The sequence below is a fragment of the Apteryx rowi genome, unplaced genomic scaffold, assembly GCF_003343035.1.
Source record: "Apteryx rowi isolate R43461 unplaced genomic scaffold, aptRow1 scaffold_3, whole genome shotgun sequence".
Taxonomy (NCBI): Eukaryota; Metazoa; Chordata; class Aves; order Apterygiformes; family Apterygidae; genus Apteryx; species Apteryx rowi.
This window is the reverse complement of record NW_020449418.1, coordinates 6832508-6844794: the sequence shown is the minus strand read 5'-3', so window position 1 is coordinate 6844794 and position 12287 is coordinate 6832508. Positions and strand designations below refer to the sequence as shown.

At 64.7% G+C, this 12287-nt stretch overlaps 2 protein-coding genes across 3 annotated transcripts in view; both read left to right on the top strand.

Annotated features, from left to right (window-relative positions):
* Nucleotides 1–5844, top strand: part of SFXN2 (sideroflexin 2) — a 7782-nt gene extending 1938 nt beyond the window's left edge. Inside the window, exons 2-13 of the mRNA XM_026069886.1 lie at nucleotides 2–339; nucleotides 959–1122; nucleotides 1226–1396; nucleotides 1793–1891; nucleotides 2123–2198; nucleotides 2398–2483; nucleotides 3153–3213; nucleotides 3319–3385; nucleotides 3974–4023; nucleotides 4329–4378; nucleotides 4493–4540; nucleotides 4956–5844. Coding sequence (XP_025925671.1) covers nucleotides 2–339; nucleotides 959–1122; nucleotides 1226–1396; nucleotides 1793–1891; nucleotides 2123–2198; nucleotides 2398–2483; nucleotides 3153–3213; nucleotides 3319–3385; nucleotides 3974–4023; nucleotides 4329–4378; nucleotides 4493–4540; nucleotides 4956–5055 — 1310 coding nt within the window. The 3' untranslated portion in view covers nucleotides 5056–5844. The remainder of the gene's footprint in view (nucleotide 1; nucleotides 340–958; nucleotides 1123–1225; nucleotides 1397–1792; nucleotides 1892–2122; nucleotides 2199–2397; nucleotides 2484–3152; nucleotides 3214–3318; nucleotides 3386–3973; nucleotides 4024–4328; nucleotides 4379–4492; nucleotides 4541–4955) is intronic.
* A 6292-nt stretch (nucleotides 5845–12136) lies between these two features.
* The window catches only part of WBP1L (WW domain binding protein 1 like), a 59569-nt gene continuing 59418 nt past the window's right edge, over nucleotides 12137–12287 (top strand). Inside the window, exon 1 of one of the 2 annotated variants that reach the window (XM_026069495.1) lies at nucleotides 12137–12224. Coding sequence is in view for 1 of the 2 variants with exons in the window: in XM_026069492.1 (XP_025925277.1) it covers nucleotides 12162–12224 (63 nt within the window). In the remaining variant the exon portion in view is untranslated. The remainder of the gene's footprint in view (nucleotides 12225–12287) is intronic. The other variant, XM_026069492.1, reaches the window with a different exon arrangement.

Below are 12287 nucleotides of genomic sequence, written 5' to 3'. Positions count from 1 at the left end.
CCATCCTCTGCGCGGCTCCGGGGTTACCATGGGCAACTGCGTCACGCACACGCCGCCGCTACGCACTACGTCAGCGCTTCCCGCGGTGCGTACGGAACGTGCCGACGGCAGGCGGGAAGGAGAGCGGAGCCCGGCCCACGGCCCCATCTAGCCACACCCCCCAGCTCGGCGCATGCGCGCAAAACCGCCCCACCCCCTCCACAGCGAGCCCCTGCGGGAGACGGGCACGGCGGTCCGGTTCGCTGTGATTGGCTGAGGGCGGCCACGCGTCAGGGCCCGGGGGAAGGTGGTTCCCACGTGGTCTGGGGAAGGCGCGCGAGGGGTCTGGGGGCGCTACAGGTAGGGCCACGTGGGGCCGCGCCGCGGGGGCGGGGCCGCGCCGCGTGCGCGGGGCCAGGCGGTGTCGGGGCGCGGGGCCGGGGGCGTGCGGTGCAGTGCAATGCAATGCAATGCAATGCAATGCAGTGTTGTGTTACAGGGGGGCTGTGCTGCTGGGGGGGGTGCAGTGCAGTGTAGTGTTGCAGGGTGCATGTGCTGCCGGGGGGCGTGCGGTGTAGTGCAGTGTAGTGTTACGGGGGACATGCAGTGTAGTCTAGTGCAGTGCAGTGCTACAGGGGGCATTGTGGTGTAGTGCTGCGTTGGGGGGTCGTGCAATGCAGTGMCATGGGAGGGTGCACTGCGGTGCCACAGGAGCTGTGGAGCGAGATGCCCGGCGGGGTGCAGTGCTGGGCGCTCGCAGGGGCCGGCCGGGGGCCGCGTTGCGAAAGGCGGCAGCGCGGGTGCAGCTGCCAGGCCAGGCTGCAAAGTGCCGGCTGCTCCGTTAGATATCAACCCACCAACGGCGCCTGCCCGCTTTAACGCTCCCGCGAGCGCAGCCACGGTGACTGGGAGCCCGCGCCGTTCCCGCGGCGTTTCAGCCGCAGCTCCCTCCCACGCTGCCGCCATCTCCCTTGCCCAGACCCGCAGGAAGATGACGGCCGGCTTCGACATCGACGCCCCGCGCTGGGACCAGGGCACGTTTGCGGGGCGCCTGCGGCATTTCCTCGCCATCACCGACCCGCGGCTGGCGCTGGTGCCCGAGGCCGAGCTGGACCGGGCCAAGGCCCTCGTGGACGGCTGCAGGTGCGGGGCCGGCGCCGGGGCGGGAGCGCGGCGGGAGCCCCGTGCCGCTCCTCCCGCTCGCTGAGGTCCCGCGCCGCCCCGGCGCAACGCCTCGTGCTCGCAGGGCCGGGCTGGTGCCGCCGGGGAGCAGCCGGGAGCAGCTGCGCTACGCCAAGACGCTCTACGACTCGGCCTTCCACCCCGACAGCGGCGAGAGGATGAACCTGCTGGGGCGCATGTCCTTCCAGGTGCCGGGCGGCATGGCCCTCACCGGCTGCATGCTGCAGTTTTACCGGTGAGCCCGGGGCGCCGCTGCCCTTCCCGGGGGATCCCCTCCCCATCCCGCCCCCGTTCGCTGGGCCGGTTTGCCAGCAAGGGGGCATCTCCCGGCGCCGATGGGTCACCCCGTTCCCCGCATCCCGAAGCTCGCTCACGCCCCCCGGGGCTGCCCTGCCTTCCGCCCGCGCCCCACCGCGGCCGGGGCTCCTGGGCTCACGTCCCGGCTCTGCCGCCGACTCGCTGCTCGGCCTCGGGCGGGCGGCTCTCTCCGGCGGTGCCTTSGTTTCCCTTGGGAGACGCCGGGACGGAGGGAGTCGGGGGCGTTTTGTTGGCCGTCCCCTCCACCGCCGTGGGCACGGGCCGCGGGTCCCTGACTCCGCCGGGACGCTCTCCCGGTCCCTTGCCTCCGCAGGACGGTGCCCGCCGTGGTTTTCTGGCAGTGGGTGAACCAGTCCTTCAACGCCATCGTCAACTACACCAACCGCAACGCCGCCTCCCCCATCTCGCTGAGGTGAGCGTGCCCCCGCGGGGCGTCGCGACCTCCCGGCGCCCTGCGAGACCCGCGGACCCCCGGGCGAGCCGCGGTCCGGGCCCCCGCGCGGCGGCTCTTGCCTCTCGCGTCCCTGCACGGCCGTCGCGCCCCGGGGACCTCTCGGGGTACCGCTTCCCCGGGGAGCTGGCGTCGCCGAGCCGCCGCTGGGGTTTTTACCTCCCCTCCCTCCCTCCGTGAACCGCTGCCTAGGCAAATCGCGGTGGCTTAYGTCACCGCCACCGGTACGGCGCTGGCCACCGCCGTGGGACTCAACCTCTACACCAAGGTACGCCGGGACGGGGACGGGGATGGGGCAGGGGGAGACGCCAGGGTGCTGGTGCCCTCCGAGGCGGGCGTCCCCGCGCTCGTCCACCAGCGCCGCGAAMCCCCCCTCCCCGAGCTGGGGTTGTCCCTGTCGGGAGCACCGGCGTCGGCACCTGGCCCCATCCTTCCCTCCGGTGCCGACGCCGGCCCCTCTCCCGCAGCGAGCCCCCCCCTTGGTTGCCCGCTGGGTCCCCTTCGCCGCCGTGGCCGCTGCCAACTGCGTCAACATCCCGATGATGAGGCAGCAGTAAGTGTCCGTGCGCGGCCGGGTGCCCCGAGAGGGACGGGGGGTAATTTTGGGGTAAGAATAGCCATTCTTGGGGCTGGTCCGGAAGATCCCTAAGGTCCTGGCAGCTTCAGAGCTCTTCGGCACGCRGCCACGGGGGAGCCCCAGCCTGGTGTCGTGGCGCTGGATGGGCGCTGAAAGCACCCGCAGGGTTTTGGGGACGTTCCTGGCACCTGTCACCCCTGGCTGCCATTCCCGGTGGGATGGAGGGGGGCTGGGGGCTGAGAGCCCTGCTCCGACGGGGGGGAAGCTCCCGGCTGCTCCCGGCACCGAGCAAACCTTGTTGCCTCCCCATCCCCAGCCCAAACATTTGGGGACTGGCTCCGGGGTCCCCGGCGGGCGTCTGTCCCGCGGGGACGGACGGACGGACTCTGTTCGCAGCCGTGCCCTGAAGATGGCAGCATTGCCCGGGTGAGGGACCGCGGCGCCCCGGGGCGACCGAGCTGGGTCCCCTCCGCCCTGGCCACCTCTCCCCGGGGCGGCCGGGGCTGGTGGCCCAGGGCGGCGTTGGCAGCTGGGGTCCTTTGAGCCCCGGCAGCCCCTCACCCTGCGCCGGCGCTTCGGGGCGCTGGGCAATACGGGGCCGGGGGGAGAGGGGCCGCAGGGCTCACGGCCCTCTGTCCCCTCCAGGGAGATCATCAACGGGATCACGGTGACGGACGGGGACAACAACRAGCTCGGCCGCTCCAGGGTGAGTCCCCGCGGGATTGCAAGCTCCCGCGCCGCCCGCCTGCCGGGGCGAGGGGCTGGGACGGGCACGGCACGGTGCGGGCTCACCGGCTGCTCTCGCCTTCAGAGGGCCGCGGYGAAGGGCATCGCGCAGGTCGTCGTCTCCAGGATCACCATGGCGGCGCCGGGCATGAGTGAGTGCAGCCAGCCCCGGGCACGTCTGTCCTCTCCCCTGCCTCRGGGGGAGAAGTGGGACCCTCCAGCTTGCCCTCCTCTGCCTCAGTTTCCCCTCTGCGCGGGAGAGGGGAGGTGGCCACCGCACCGCTGGGGTCGTTCGGGCTCCTCTCACCGGTGGAGCTGGCCACAGTGATCTCGCCACCCTGCCGTTTCCACCAGAGCCCCTGGCCTCGGCCCTCCCTGCCCCATCCCGCAGCCGTGGGGCACRTGGGGCGTTGCGTGGCGGTGGGGCCCCACGAGGCCGCGTCTTGCTCTCTCTGGCCCTGGATCCTCATCCCGCGGTCCAGCATCCCTTCGCCCTTCGCGGGGCCCTCGGCGTGCCGCAGGGGAGCAAGCCAGGAGGGACGGGAGCATGGCCCGGCACGCGGCAGGGACCGCGTGGCCCCTGGTGATGGATGGGTGGGAAGGCCCGTGCCGGATCCCCGCGGCGAGCCGTCGCCCRGAGACCCCCGGCACAAGCAGCCGCTGCCACGGCCCCCGGGCACCGCGGGCAGGGGCAGGCAGGTCCTGCTGGGGTGGCCCTGACCTCTTCCCTCCGTGCCTAGTTATCCTGCCAATCATCATGGAGCGGCTGGAGAAATTCCCCTTCATGAAGGTGAGTTCCTGCTCCAGCCGCGGTTTTCCAGCCGGCCCCGCTCCCCCAGCCCCTTGGCAGCCAGGATGCCGAGGATGAAGCAGGAGGGTTTGCTGAGCCCGGGGCCCTCCCGGCTCCATCCGCCTCCCATTGGGTTCGCGTTGCCCCGAGGGACTCGTAGGTGACGGACGAGGGGAGGCCGCGGGAACCCTGGAGGCGTTGGGTGTTCGGCTTTGCCGCGGGAGCGTCGCCCTCCCTGTCCGCCCCTGCGAGCCGCACGGCCGCGGCCGCTGGCTCAGCGCTCGCTCCCTGCTCTTCCCTTGCAGAGGATCCGGGTTCTCCACGGGCCGTTGCAAGTGCTGCTGTGTGGGGGCTTGTGAGTATTTCGCTGCTCGACGTCCTGCCGGTCCCCGGAGCGAGGCTCTGGCTCCGAGAAAAGAGACCTCTTTCCCGGCAGGGGATTTGAAAGCTGCTCTTCTCTGCCCCGCAGCCTCCTGTTCATGGTGCCGGCAGCCTGCGCCCTCTTCCCGCAGAGATGGTACCCGTCCCGCTGCTTCCCCCTCCTACGCGGAAAGTCGGGAGCCTTCCTCCTCCCCTAGCCCGTCCCGGGAGAGACGTGGTGGGCGGCCGCCCTTCAGCCCGAGGCGGTGCCTGCCGTCCCACCAGGGCAGCAGGAGGGCGCGCGTCCCCCCGCTCTGCACGCGCTGCGCTGGGAGCAACGGGACCCCCAGCGCCGTGGGCAGGGCTCTTCCCCCGGCACTGGCACCGGGGTACGGCAGGGCTGGCCGGTGGGTCTTTGAAGCGAGCCCGCAAGATGCCCGGGGACCGCGGGGGGACCTCGAACGGCCACGGGGAGGGAGGGAGGGCGGCCCAGCCGGCGTGGGGGCCTGCRGTCGGGGGAGAGGAGCGCGGGCTGGAGCGGGGGGTCTCAGCGCCTGCCCCTCTCCCCACAGCTCCCTCGCGCTGGCTGACCTCGAGCCGGAGCTGCGCGCCAGCATCGTGGCCAAGCACGGGGACAAAGTGCCGTACGTCTATTTTAACAAGGGACTGTGAACGGAGGCTACCCCGGGAGCCATCGCGCCCCTCCGGCCACCGCCACCGCCAGCCCTGCGTGCCCCGTGCAGGGCACAGCGGCCGGTCCGGCCGGATCCCCCCCACGGCCAGGCCGGGGGGATCGGGTCGGGACCAGCCTCGGGGTCAGCGCCGTCTCTGCTCCCTGCCCCGGAGAGACCCTGTCTGCTTTTGGGCAGGGAAGGTAGCGCAGGGCGCTGCACCTGGCTCCGACTGACCCCCCTCTCCTTGCGGGTCTTCTCCATCCTCCGGGGATGTCCAGGAGGGTCTGGAGGAGGCAGGACCGTGGCTCTGCATGGCCAGGTCGCAGCTGGTGCGTTGACTTCTCCCAAGCTTCCCCCGCTGTGATGCTGGTCGTGTCCCTGCCTCCCTGCGTCCCGCTCAGCCCGGCCTTGGCTGCCCTCCCGTGCCTCCCTCCTGGCCCCGCTGCCTTGCGCAGGAGGGGTCTGCCCAGCCTGTTTGAGCCTCGCGCCGTCGCAGGCGCCAGCTCCTCTGCTTCCATGCTTGGAGCGCAGTCCTACCTCCGAAAGCAGGCGTCCCTCCGTCGCCTGCGCCCAGCACCGGGAACCAAACCACAACGCTGCCTCAAGTCACTTCCGTGGCCTTTCTCCAGAAGCTGCCTCCCTTCCTGGCAGGAGGGAAGGGACCTGTCCCCTCTGCCGAGGGAGCACACCAATGTCCTGGGAGTGATGCCTGGACCATTTCTCCCGTGCTGTCACCTTCAGATTTCATTCACTTTGCAATTGCCACAATCAAGGAGAGAAATACCCAGCTGTTTTTAAGCTCTCTTTTTTGTAATCTACCCTTTCCTCCGAGCACCAGAGCCAGGCATCACCCCTGCTGTCCTGCGTCTCACTGTCCCCAGGGTGGCAGCAGGGACCTGCAGCCTTGGGGGAACGTGGCCTCTAGGCCCCCTTGCAAGGAGGGCAGGAGACACTGGGGGGGAGGCACGAAGCAGTCGGGGTGTTAACTCAGGCTCTGAATGGGCAGCTCTGCAAACGCTGGAGGGGAGGGATGAAAAATAAAATGCAGTGTTTTTTTAAATCAGTTGCCAGCTCTGCCTTTGGCTGGTCTTAGGGGTCCGGTCCTTAGCCASGGCTGGCAGATGGGTCTCCTGGCTCCCTGGGAAGGGGAGCCCAGGGATAGGTGTGGACACTGTGCTTGACCAGGCACTGGGGGGAGAGGCAGCCCGGGGGCCAGGAGAGAGGAGGAAGAGCCATGCAGCTCTGCAAGGGCTGGCATCAGCCCTGAAACCCTCGGGCATCCCGTGCAGCCTTCCTGGAGAGGCTCGCTGTGCTGCAAATGGTCATCCAGCAGGGGACAAGGGGAGGTGACAGTGCCGGGCTCGGGGGGGGGGGGGGGGCTCCTTGTCCCATGGGAGCCGCTTGTCTTGGCCAGGCACACAGGAGCCCAACTGGGAGCATCGGTGTCTGCGTGATGCTAACCTGGCTCTGCCCACCTGCCCTCTCCCATCCCCGAAGGAGAGAGGCTTGAGTTGGCTGCAGCCTATTTTTGGAGGAGGAAGGGGTCCCCGGCGCTTGGCCCCAGCCCTGGCTGGCCACCCCACTCTCAGCCAGCAGCATCCAGACTCTGCTTGCTGGTGCATGTCCCCCGGTGGGACAAGCACGTTTCCAACCAGCCGCATGCACGTGGCTGCCCGGAGAACCCTGCAGCCCAGCGGATGGTCGCACTCATCCCTCCAGCCGGGAGTATGTGTCCGATCGCAGAAAGCGGCAGCGTGCCAGCTTCAGCAGGATGCCCTCGTGGAGGCACAGTATCTGCAAAGGGTTTTCTGGTATTAACTGCTCCACCTCCACAAAGACAGCAGCTGAACCCAAAATGTACTTCTTGAAGGGCCAGGCTGTATCTGCAGGAGGTTCAATTCTGCCTGAGCGGCAGCAGGCAGAGGATGATGTCTCTAGGCTCATGTAGCTACAGCTGCAAAACTGCACAGAAGCGCTGAAATAATTAATAGGTTAGCGAAAAGTGGAAAAACAGGTTCAAATTTGTGTATCTGTTCCCTGGGCTTTATTAGATCTCTTGTTAATGCACAATTAAAAAAGAAATAGATAAGCCCCTGAAATGAAACAGATGTCATTCCTACCAGGAGTGGGAAGAGGCCACAAGGAGAGATCTCTGCTGTCTGCCTTTCTTTGGCTCCTTAATTCAAGTTTGTCTTTCTCTGCAGCTAAAATCATGTTGAGCACTTTCAGGAAGGTACCTGGAGCAGCCTGGGCTGTATTGGGGTCCAAGGAGCCTCTGACGTGCTTGGGAACGAGGCGATTCCCGTAATGTGATGTGCCACAGCTCTGTAAAGCTGCTCCTCCCATGTGCACCCCAGCGGTGCCCTTGCCGCTGGCCCATGTCTGCAGTGCGTGCCGGGAGGTCCGGCCCCTGCCYGGAGAGGTGCATGCCACAGATGCCAGGGCAGCACCCACCCGAAGCACAGGCTGGGAGCACGGTGGAAAAGCCTCCCTGGTTTTGCCACTCCTTCGTTCCTGTCCTGCCAGTGTTTTGCTCCACCAGAAAGTGAGGCCGGAGGGGCAAATGCAGGGCTCAGAAAAGAAAGTGGTGCCAGGTGCTACCTGGCAGTGGTTTTACAGCACCAACTCAGCTTGCAGAAAGCTGCAGCTTGCRTGAGCTCCCCGGGAGCCTGCTCCCGAGGGACAGCGCAGTGGGAGGCAACTGGAGACGGTGTCCTGCTCCCAGATCAGCTCTGCGTTTCCTGGGGAGCTCCAGCAACCGTCCTGGCAGCCAGTGCAGGTGACGGCTGTGCCCCAGTCTGTGTTAGACTGGATCGACACTTCCTGGCTGCATCATGGCCAGCTTTCCCTGGACTCCCCCCTGCCTGGATTGGGCATCTGGAAATGGGGGATCCAGGCCCTTTGAGCAGGAGATGAACAGGCATCCTCTGCTGCAGGGTGGGTTATAGCAGAAATACCAGCATTTTTGCTTTCTCCTCCTCTTCCTCCTGTTGCTTTGCAGTTCCTGGGGCGGCAGCCTCAGGGGGTTGTTAGATGTGCCCTGCACTGGCGACAAGGTCTCCAGGTTTTTGGCCGAGGGCTCTGTGCCTGTTTGGGAGACGCACCCRGACCTCTCAGCACAGCTGGATGTCCCTCTCCCAGCCAGCAGCACATGGCCACACTTCCAGCAGGAGCTCTGGGAGGTGCYGGGGTGGCTGAGCTCTGCCCCGGGGAGACCAGGTATTGAATCCTCCCTGATACAGCCRGCATGGGCTCTGCTGGCAAACCACAGCCCCTGGCCGTACTGGAGGGGCGATGGAGCAGGGAGACTCTCTGAAGAGCTGCTGCCATCTCATGCCCACGAAGTACTCCCAGCTCTCCCGGCCTAGTTCTTCAAGGGATGTGGGTATTGCTCATCGCTCTTGGCCAAAGGAAGAGGGTTGCGCTGGGCTCAGAAGATCAGGAAGTTAACCAGCGCCATCCTAGAGACAGAAAAAAAAAACCAGAGCTTGTAGCAGTGGATTCCCTCCCCAGATCTGTGTGGATTTATGCCAGCTGACAATTCAGTTCAGTGGGGTTTCTAGGTTGTAGCTGGGATCTCCCCTGGAGAATTCAAGTCATTGCATCAGCTCATGATGTTCTGGTGTCAGGAGATGGCTGCTGCGGTGGGAGTCTGTTTGCGCTCCCTAACGCTTTATCGTTCCCCAGCCTGCCGTGGCCCTGCCAGGAGCGGAGGTGTTGCAAGCCAGGCCGCAGTCAGCAAGTCCCTGCGCTGCACCGAAATCAGCCATGGCTCTGTCTTCAGCCCAGCTCTGCTGTCACATCTCTGCCCTCACCCACATCGTTTTGGCCAGCTCTGCCTCCATTTCTCAGCACTGCAACAGGAAGGAAACCTCAGCGCCRGGGATCAAAGCCGGACTCATCCCTGTTTGTAAAGAGCTGCAAGTGTTAATTACTCTCCAGCGATGAGTCACGCCTGATCTGGGCTCGTCCCATGGTCCCACGCGTTTGCCTCCTTCTCCCTGCTGTGCCTTTAATTTCAGGGCTAGCTGGGAACAGGAATAAAGCTCCTTTAATAACTGTGCGTGGCTGAAATGTCAGTGCTCCAGCATATTTACAGCCTCCTTTACAATAATGATGAGACCAAAGATGTCTCGTGGGGCTGCAGCGGGGCCCAGAGATGGGCTGTGGGAACCTGTGAGCCTGTGAGTCTCCTTTGATGAACCAGCAGCCCCGGCAGGTAGACCTGGTCCATCCCTCCTTCTCAAAATGCTGGGGAGGTTCATTGACCTGGCTCCCCACGGAAAGAAGAGCAAGCAGTGTGCCTGCGTAATGGGTTAACTCCTGCAGGCCCCCACTGCTGACACTTGGGCAAGCTGCTTCAGCAGGGTAAGGTGCGTCCCAAGCATTGTCCTGCTTGAAAAATCCCAGTGGTAGGAGATAAGCCGCTAAGCTGTGGGGTTTTTTTTTTGGCTTTTCTTAACATGTTATCTGAGCATCTGATAAACCTCATCGGGCCAGTCCCCTGCGGAGCCTGTCTGACATGCAAGGAACAGCGGTGCAGAAAGCCTGTATTACTGCCCAAGAAACATGAGACATTTCCTCCAAGCTGTGAATTAAAATCGAGTCTCCTGCACCCCCACTTCCTCTCACTGCCCAGAAACAAGCCCAGGYGGTGGACTGCTGTGGCTGGGACATGCTGTGCCAAGGTCTTTGGGGTGGTGGCAGAACTTCTTCTCAACGTCTTGCACTTCTCCCCAGATGCCCCCCTGGAGCAGCCACTGCTCTCTGTTGCAGTTTCTTCCAGGGTTATTTTCCAGCAGCCCTCACCCCTGCTGTCTGTTGTGTCCAGCACACACAGATTTGTGAGGATAAGGGAATATTAACTGAGCCACAGCTGGGTTCAGACCTAAGCACGATGCAGCTTCTGGAGCACCCTGCTGGAAGCTGCCTTGCAGGACCAGGAGACATTTGCTGCTGCTCTTCTTGCTAAAAGCACCTTTTAGTACCTGTTTGTAACATTTTCCTCCCCAAGCAGGCTGTGTGTTTGCTCAGTGCACAGAGAGAGCACTTTATTAATAAACCTGAGTGAAAGTAGCTGGTTTTAGGGCTTGTGCGGCACTTTCTGAACCAGCCCTTTGATGCAGACCCGAACTCCACCACAGCACAGCATTTCTTCCCAAGGCTGAACGTATGCTCTCACTCTTCAAGGAAAAAAGAAGCGGAGGAAGACTGTGCATAGCCCTCCTGTATTGGTCTGCTTTGGCCAGGGTGTTCAGCCCAGACGATGCCCAGGCTGTGCCAGTCGGTGCTGCTCCGCGGTTGCACTAGCCTGGCTGATATTAAGCCTTGACCATGAACGAAGCTCCTCCATCGCAGCCGGCAGAGCATGAGCCCGGGGAGCCCCAGGCTGGCCAGGGCCAGGAGGATGCTGCGTTTCCCCATCTCATTGGGGAAGGCTTCATCCAGACCCATAGTCCGAGATACGGCCGCTGACATCCGCTCCATCCCAGCRGGCTCTAGCTCAGCTCAGGAGAACCAAGGAGAGCGACGGAGAGGAGGACAAAGTCTCTTAGGCGGGTGCCACCAGTGCTGCTTCCCCTCTCCCAGCAGTGCCAGTTCACAACAAGTCCTGACGTGGCGAGTCCTGGCGCAACGTCCTGGCACGGTACTACGATAAAGATGCACAGACTTTGTGTTTTGCTTCCCTGTTATCAGCGAGCTGAACAAACACTCCTGCCGCAGGGAATGACATGCTCTTTTGTATTTTTACCCAAACAAGAGTGTGTTCAAGACCTGGGTGAATCAGCAGCCAGAAACACTGAGTCTTTGGAGTTTTGCCTCAACAAAGCAACAAACATACAAAAACCCCAAACTGCTCAAGTGTGGAAATTTGACTGGAGACCGTCCCACACAGACAAAGTACCCAAAGCAAAACCAAAACGGGAGCACCCATGCAAAACTGCAGGTAGGAACTGTCCAGCCCGGCGGGAGCGGCMGCGCGCCCGGAAGGACTGCCGGTCCCGTGGCCAGTCCCACAACGCGGTTGCTGTTTGCTCTCGAGCCTTTGCCTTGGCAGGTGCTGGCAGAAGGATGTGACGGGCCTGGCACAAACAAATGCCTTCACTGCAGGATGTTTTGAGCCCAGCCTGATGCTTCTGCAGCCGTTTTAACCCCCTCTCCACAAAGGTCTCCTGGTGTGCCCCAGATCCGGATGGGGCGCTTGAATTTGGGGCTCTTTGTGGCATTGCAGAAGGGGCCAAGCAAGGATTAAGGCAAACTGGGAGCTTTGATGCACTGCCCATAAAACCTTGCCCAGTTCCCACCGGGGGATGGCAGGGGCCGAGCAGGACGGCAGGCGCGCACACTGGGGCAGAGGATATTTGGGAACCTGGTTATACCCAAGCTGCAGTTTGCATGTGAACACGGGAACGACTGTCCCAGCTCAGAGACCACCGAGCATGGGATCGTGCATCCAGGGCAGCACCCRTGTAGAGAAGACCAAGAACAGGACAAGCCTAGAGGTTGTGGTTTCTGGGCGTCGGGGCAGAGCAGCGCCACAGCTGGGAAATCGGACAGCGCCGGCGCGGCCCGGGCGCCTGGTGGGGACAGCCTGGGGTGCCACCGGGACAGGCCCGGGCCGGCTGCCCCAGAGGAGCCTCGGGGCCAAAGACGGGCCCTTCGGCCACTGGGGTGTCAGAGAGGCTTTGGCGGGTGCTCCCGCTCCCTCCTGCTCTGCAGCGATGGAGGGTCCCGGCTTGTCCCCGGGGCGCTTCGCGCTGGGGGCTGCAGGGCCGAGGGGCACCCCAGCACCTCCACCAACACCTCCTTCCCACCACTTCCGCCACACACAAGATGGCAGCACCTTCCCTGGCCTCCCTCCCCGGCGCTCCACACTCAACATGGCAGCTCCCAGCGCACTGCCCCCGCCCCTCTCGGGGCTGCCCTGAGCGATAGCGAGGCGAGCCAATAGCCCGCCGAGAGGCGCGCCGTCCGCCCAATGGGTAGGCGGCGTGGGCGGGGCGGGGCGCGGGGTGCCCCCTCGGCTCCCGTCCCGGGCCGCAGTCGGGCTGGGGAGGCGGGGAGCGGGGGGTGGGGGGGATGGCGAGGAGGCTCTGTGCCGCCATGGCCCTGCTGCTCTTCCAGGCCCTGCCCGAGGGGCTGCCCGCCAGCGTGGAGCCCGCCCAGGTAGGGGCTGCCCCGGGGGGGCCGGCTGGGGGGCGCCGGGCTGGGGGGCTGGCGCCCCTGCGG